The 7,500-nt window shown below is 41.6% G+C and overlaps 1 protein-coding gene across 1 annotated transcript in view; it reads left to right on the forward strand.

Moving 5' to 3' along the window:
* The first annotated feature begins 127 nt into the window (after nt 1-127).
* Nucleotides 128-7,500, forward strand: part of LOC106561261 (collagen alpha-1(VI) chain-like) — a 54,408-nt gene continuing 47,035 nt past the window's right edge. Inside the window, 7 exon segments of the mRNA XM_045693784.1 lie at nt 128-405; nt 3,097-3,226; nt 4,801-5,001; nt 5,476-5,635; nt 6,559-6,672; nt 7,109-7,129; nt 7,229-7,249. Of these exon segments, the coding sequence (XP_045549740.1) occupies nt 327-405; nt 3,097-3,226; nt 4,801-5,001; nt 5,476-5,635; nt 6,559-6,672; nt 7,109-7,129; nt 7,229-7,249 (726 nt within the window). The 5' untranslated portion in view covers nt 128-326.

Raw genomic sequence — 7,500 nt, forward strand, 5'->3', positions numbered from 1 at the left:
CTCCCTCTTTTCCTCCCTCCCTCCTCCCTCCCTCCCTCCCTCCCTCCCTCCCTCCCCTCCCTCCCTCTCCCTCCCTCTCCCTCCCTCCCTCCCTCCCTCCCTCCCTCCTCTTTGCGAGGCATCCCATATGCTGGTCCTTTGCTGCGCTCTCTCGTGTTGGCTCGGTGGGGTTTGAAGTGACTAACGGGAATTAGAACATCGACTGAGCTCCGGTTTCATCCATCTTCTGAAGTTCAGTTTCGAAGGTTCGGGTTGGAGACGGTTGGGAAGTGTTTTTGGGGGGTTTGAAAGTCTAGTTTTATCCGAATAAAAAGGCATGGAGGCTCATGGAGTCTCTCTCTCTGCTGTGCGTTGCGCTGTGTGCTGGGGCGTTCGCACAGCAGACCGACAGACCCAAGTTCTGGGGTGAGTGTATATAAAATGTGTTTCTTGATAAGAAACTGACTTATTGTTCCCGGGTTGTCTAGTATTGTATGTCTATGTATGATATGTAATTAATAGGGAACTAAACAAGCTATTTGGGATGAGAAACAAGTTAGAAACCACAGAGAACGAGAGAGAAAGAGAGAGAGAGAGAGAGAGAGAGAGAGAGATAAAATTGGGATGGTTTCTGGCGAGTCTCTGCGTCTTGGCCAGATGTTGCGTTGGAAGTTAATAACAAACAGCCTTGTAGGAGCTACAGCGATCTTAGTAAAATAGACAATGCTTAAATCAGATATTAGGCCGTGCCTAAGCTAGCAGAATTACTGAGCTGGTGTGGTCGTTGGTCCTACTGTATGTAGTTAGGCTACAGTCTATCTAGCACAGCTGCACATTATGCTTAGAGTGGTATCATCAAAGTGTTACCCTCGCCGCAGCCTAACTTATCACTAGGGGCAGTGAAACTGGTCAGCGTTAGGGGTAATCAATCACTCAATCAATCTGTGTAAATGGCTGGGATTTGAATTTAAATCCAACGCAGGATGCAGAATCAAAATATTTCTGAGGTTGTTGATTGAATTGAGGCCTTAGTCTAAACATATTGTAGTTGAAATATTACTTTTTTTTTGTTATTTAAAGTAGTACAATTTAGTACAATTTAGTACAACAGTTTTGTACTTAACATTTTTATTTTTATCCTTTTAGTCTGGTTTTATTACCAGCTTCATTATATTGTAGGCCTACTTAACTCAATAGCTGGCAACCAGCTAGTTGCTGGCTCAATCTCTACAGATTTTCCCAACCAGTCCTGAGATTCGAACCGGCAACCCAGCTCTCTAACCTTGAGACTACCACCATTGAGTAACAAATGTTATTGTGTGATTGTGTGTATATGAACAATTTAATTCCAAAACACTATATAAGCATTTTCAGAAATGTTGGTAAATGAGCTTTTACTGATTATAGAAATTCTGAACGAGATTGGTGAGTTTTTATCGTTTTTAATAGTATATCTAATCATGGACAAATAATCATGTTTTATTTTTAAATGATATATATCTGCCTCACCCACATAAAAAATACTATAGCTTACTGTAATATAAATACTTTACTATTACAATAGTTCAAAAAATGTTGTGTTTTTTAGGACTGTAGTGTTTCTACTGACTGTAGTATCTTTGAGAACTGTATTGTAGAATTGACTATAGTGTTTTTCCATATATTACTGTAGTACACTATAGTATTTCCAGTTTACTATACTATAACTACTGTAGTATTACTATACTTAAACGAAAGTATATATTATAGTATTTACTGTAGTGTTTTTGCGGACTGCAGTATATTACAGTATTTGCTGTAGTGTTTTTGCCGACTGCAGTATACTCTAGTATTTACTGTAGTGTTTTTGCAGACTGCAGTATATTATAGTATTTGCTGTAGTGTTTTTGCCGTCTGCAGTATACCCTAGTATTTACTGTAGTGTTTACTGCTCTTTTCTATATCCTGTAAGGAAAACATTTATGGTCTACACTTTTAAAAAAGGTACTCTCTAGAACCTAAAAGGGTTCTTCAGCTGTCCTCATAGGAGAACGCTTTGAAGAACCCCTTTTGGTTCCAGGTAGATCCCATTTGAGTTCTATGTAGAACTCTTTACACAGAGGGTTCTACATGGAGTCCAAACTGGTTCTACCTGGGAAGAAAAGGTTATCCTATGAGGACAGCTGAAGAACCCTTTTTTCAAAGAGTGTATACTTGGCATGTAGGTTTATCACTTATGGAACATATTGGGATGAGGGGGAGGGAATGGGCAGGGTATATGCAAATTAAATAATGTAGTATTACTCTACTTAAAAAAACTATTGTATTTGCGGTCTGTAGTGTTTCTGTGGACATTACTGTATTTACTACAGTATTTTTTTGTGGATAATACTGTACTATACTGTATGTAGTATTAACTATAGTGTTCTACAGTATACAGCAAAATGATACAGTAAGTACTACACATGATACAGTAAGTACTACACATGATACAGTAAGTACTACACATGATTGAGGGATACTACAGTGTGTAGTATAGTATTCTACACTTTTCTACAGTTTACTACATAATTCTATAGTAAGTACTGAAGTATTCTATAGCAAACATTTTTTTTTCTTTTACGTTTACACAGTCCAATGTAACAAATAACTACATTCTTAATAAAGAACTGTACAAATGATACGTGTGACATCAATATTAAAAATAAAAAAATATTTCAATACAGTAATATGAGATTTGTATGTAAAACACTTGACATTTTAGTCATTTCGCAGATGTTGTCATCCAGAACGATTTCCAGGAAGTGAATTAATCTTCTAAGTGAGAAAATCACAGTCAAATATACAGAAAGCAAAACATTCCATTGCAGCTAAACGATGGATATATAGCGTTTTGCCCACAAAAAATTAACATTTTCATACATCATCTAAAATCTATTAAGAAAAAAAAATCTAAAAACAGTAATATTTTATTATTTTATTTACACACATGGTGTGTGAAATAATAAATAATCATTTCTGATGATAAATCACAAAAGTGAAAAATTGGTGGGTAATAACCTCTGCATATACAGGTGCCAGGTGTTTGTTTCCATGTAGATATTTCCCATGTTTATGTTTACATCGGTGTGTGTTTAGAGTGTCCGGTGGACCTGTTCTTTGTGCTGGACACGTCTGAGAGTGTTGCTCTGAGGGCCAAACCTCCCAACTTCTACATCGACCAGATCAAGAGCTTTACTGAACGCTTCATCATGGAACTCAAAGAGATGTAAGATACACACACACACACACACACACACACGCGCACACACGCACACACACACACACACACACACGCACACACGCACACACACACACGCACACACGCACACACACACACACACACACACTAACACACGCACACACACACACACGCACACAGACACACTCCTGTGAGAGTAAATGTTAATTTTGTTTATTCCTGTTGTATTGTTAAGGTTCAACACTGACACTTTTGTAGCTTTAATTAAGCTTAAACAAATGTATGAGTTCCTCAAAAGCTTACGACTACACCAATGTTTACATTTACATTTAAGTCATTTAGCAGACGCTCTTATCCAGAGCGACTTACAAATTGGTGCATTCACCTTATGATATAGATAGTTACGACTTCGTTACAAAATGTAAAAATGAAAAATTATTCATATTGTATTAGAATATGTAATATGCGACAAATATTCAGGTGTTTTTAAATTTACAATGTTAAACTTAACATGATGAACAGGAATGACATTTACTCTCACAGGTGGCCAAAAATAACTATCTTAAAGCCACGCCCCTAATAGGCAGGCTTCCTGAAAATAACCTATACCCTAACAAACTAAAAGACCCAGCATAAAAGTGAATAAAAACCGTTCTGATGTTTAAATGAATCCGTGTTTGGGTATTCCAAACCAATATGTTGGATTATTCACACCACCCAACCCTTGCTGGGTTATTTGGTTGTCCCCATAGGATAACTCTTTGAATAACCCTTTTGGGTTGCAGGTATATCTATTTTGGTTCTAAGTAGAACCCTTTAGGGTTCCATGTAGCACCATTTCCACAGAGGGTTCTACATGGAATACAAAATAGTTTTACATGGAACGAAAAAAGGTTCCACCTGGAAACAAAAAGGGTTCTCCTATTGGGGACAGCATAAGAACCGTTTTGGAACCATTTTTCTAAGAGTGTAGGTTCTGTTATAGGTAGGTCCTGTAGGTTCTGTAGGTCCTGTTATAGGTAGGTCCTGTTATAGGTAGGTCCTGTGTGGTCCTGTTATAGGGTAGGTCCTGTTATAGGTAGGTTCTGTAGGTCCTGTTATAGGTAGGTTCTGTAGGTTCTGTTATAGGTAGGTTCTGTAGGTCCTGTTATAGGTAGGTCCTGTTATAGGTAGGTCCTGTTATAGGTAGGTTCTGTAGGTTCTGTTATAGGTAGGTTCTGTAGGTCCTGTTATAGGTAGGTCCTGTTGGTCCTGTTATAGGTAGGTTCTGTAGGTCCTGTTATAGGTAGGTTCTGTAGGTCCTGTTATAGGTAGGTCCTGTTATAGGTAGGTTCTGTAGGTTCTGTTATAGGTAGGTTCTTGGTAGGTCCTGTTATAGGTAGTTGTAGGTCCTGTTATAGGTAGGTTCTGTAGGTCCTGTTATAGGTAGGTCCTGTTATAGGTAGGTTCTGTTATAGGTAGGTTCTGTAGGTCCTGTTATAGGTAGGTCCTGTAGGTCCTGTTTGAGTCTTACTGTAATGGTGAAGGTAATTTACCTGTAGTTATATTGTTTTGTGTGATATGCCATATCTATTTCTCTCTCTGTCTAATGTCTTCGCTAGGCGCCAGCCATGTGACCGTTCCCTGACGTGGAACTCCGGAGCGCTGCACTACTCTGATGAGATCATCTTAGTGCGCCAGCTGAGCGACGTCGCCACCGAGCGCCAGGCGCTCATCAGTGACATCAAAGGCATCAGCTACATCGGCAAGGGAACCCACACTGACTGTGCCATCAAGAGAGGCATCGCTGAGCTGCTCATAGGGTAACACACACACACACACACACATACGCTCTCTCACACAGACACACACACACACACACACACACACACACACACACACACACACACACACACACACACACACACACACACACACACACACACACACACACACACACACATATACGCTCTCTCTCACACACACACACACACACACACACACACACACACACACACACACACACACACACACACACACACACACACACACACACACACACACACACATATACGCTCTCTCTCTCACCACACACACACACACACACACACACACACACACACACACACACACACACACACATACTGCTTCTACACTTGCATTGCTTGTTATTTGGGGGTTTTAGGCTGGGTTTCTGTACTGCACTGAGACATCAGCTGATCTAAGAAGGGCTTTATAAATACATTTGATTTGATTTTTAGAAATGCGTGTGTGTGTGTGTGTGTGTGTGTGTTCAGGGGCTCCCACTACCAGGAGAATAAGTACATCGTCGTGGTGACGGATGGTCATCCTCTAACAGGTTACAAGGAGCCCTGTGGTGGGTTACAGGAAGCTGCCAATGAGGCCAGGCAACACGGGGTTAAAGTCTTCTCTGTTGCCATTTCACCTGACCAGGAGGTACAACTCACACACACACACACACACACACACACACACACACACACACACACACACACACACACACACACACACACACACACACAGAGACCTAACCCTTTTAACCTGACCAGGAGGTACGATATCATTGTAACAGATGTAGGTGACCTCGTCTGACTCCTGAAGACTTGCGTTGGCTCTCTGAGCTGTAAGGCCGAGGCTTTAGCTCAGTGGACTAACACGGGTGTTGTGGCATGCAGGATACCTACGTTTCTACATCTGCCATCTGCTGGGCGACATGTTTCTGTTTACAGAGGACCAGTAGCCAGAAGGTTGTTTGTTCAATACCCAGATCTGGTGATAGAAAGAAGGACAGGAAGTGGCTGGCAACCATCCATAGGCCTGATGGTGATGGTTTAACATCTCTGATGGTTTAACATCTCTGATGGTTTAACATCTCTGATGGTTTAACATCTCTGATGGTTTAACATCTCTGCTGGTTTAACATCTCTGATGGTTTAACATCTCTGATGGTTTAACATCTCTGATGGTTTAACATCTCTGCTGGTTTAACATCTCTGCTGGTTTAACATCCCTGCTGGTTTATCATCTCTGTGACTGACCCTGCTCCAGGGGGTCCTGTCCTGTGACTGACCCTGCTCCGGGGGGTGCTGTCCTGTGACTGACCCTGGGCTCCTCCGACGTGTCGCTGGGTGTTTGTGTTTAGTCCAGGCAGAGGGACCAATAGATTCAACCGTCAAGTAAAACGGCATTCCAGAACACTTATTCTCTCGTCACTAACATGAGGCTTGATGTTGGTTTAGTTATGTGTACATTGATAACTGTGTGGATATATTGATAACTTTGTATACCTGTATGTATTGATAATGTACTGATAACTGTAAATATTGATAATTGATCAATGTCTGTATTGATCTCTACAGGACACCAGACTGTCAGTGATCGCTACAGACCATAACTACAGACAGAACTTCACAGCAGCCGACAACAGTAGATCCACCCAGCTACAGACCATACGCAGTATCATAGATATGATCGTACGTATTACCTCTCCTCTCCTCCTCTCCTCTCCCCTCTCCTCTCTCTCTCCTCTCCTCTCTCTCTCTCCTCCTCTCCTCTCCTCTCCTCTCCTCTCCTCTCCTCTCCTCTCCTCTCCTCTCCTCTCCTCTCCTCTCCTCTCCTCTCCTCTCCTCTCTCTCCTCTCCTCTCCTCTCCTCTCCTCTCCTCTCCTCTCCTCTCCTTTTCCTCTCCTCTCCTCTCCTCTCCTCTCCTCTCCTCTCCTCTCCTCTCCTCTCCTCTCCTCTCCTCTCCTCTCCTCTCTTCTCTCCTCTCCCTCTCCTCTCCTCTCCTCTCCTCTCCTCTCCTCTCCTCTCCTCTCCTCTCCTCCCTCTCTCCCTCTCTACTCCCCTCCCTCTCCTCTCATTTTAAAGTGTAAATGAGTCTTTCTAACCTCTGATCTATTTTCTTTTACAGACCAATGAGACCAAGGATGTGGTATGTCTTGTCTACAGTATTCATTAGTATAAAGTCACATTCATCTGTCTTTCTGTTTATTGCCATTTATAACGTTTGTTTTTTACATTTGATTTTCAGTGCTGTTCTTTCGACTGCAATGTAAGTAACCCTTAACCCATGATGCCACCTTTATAACAGGTTGTAGTGTTCTATGAAGGCTCTCTGAGTGACATAGCGGTAAGGCCTATGATGCCACCTTTATAACAGGTGTTCTATGAAGGCTCTCTGAGTGACATAGCGGTATGACCCATGATGCCACCTTTATAACAGGTTGTAGTGTTCTATGAAGGCTCTTTGAGTGACATAGCGGTATGACCCATGATGCCACCTTTATAACAGGGTGTTCTATG

The sequence above is a fragment of the Salmo salar genome, chromosome ssa14 (genome assembly GCF_905237065.1).
Source record: "Salmo salar chromosome ssa14, Ssal_v3.1, whole genome shotgun sequence".
NCBI classification, from domain to species: Eukaryota; Metazoa; Chordata; class Actinopteri; order Salmoniformes; family Salmonidae; genus Salmo; species Salmo salar.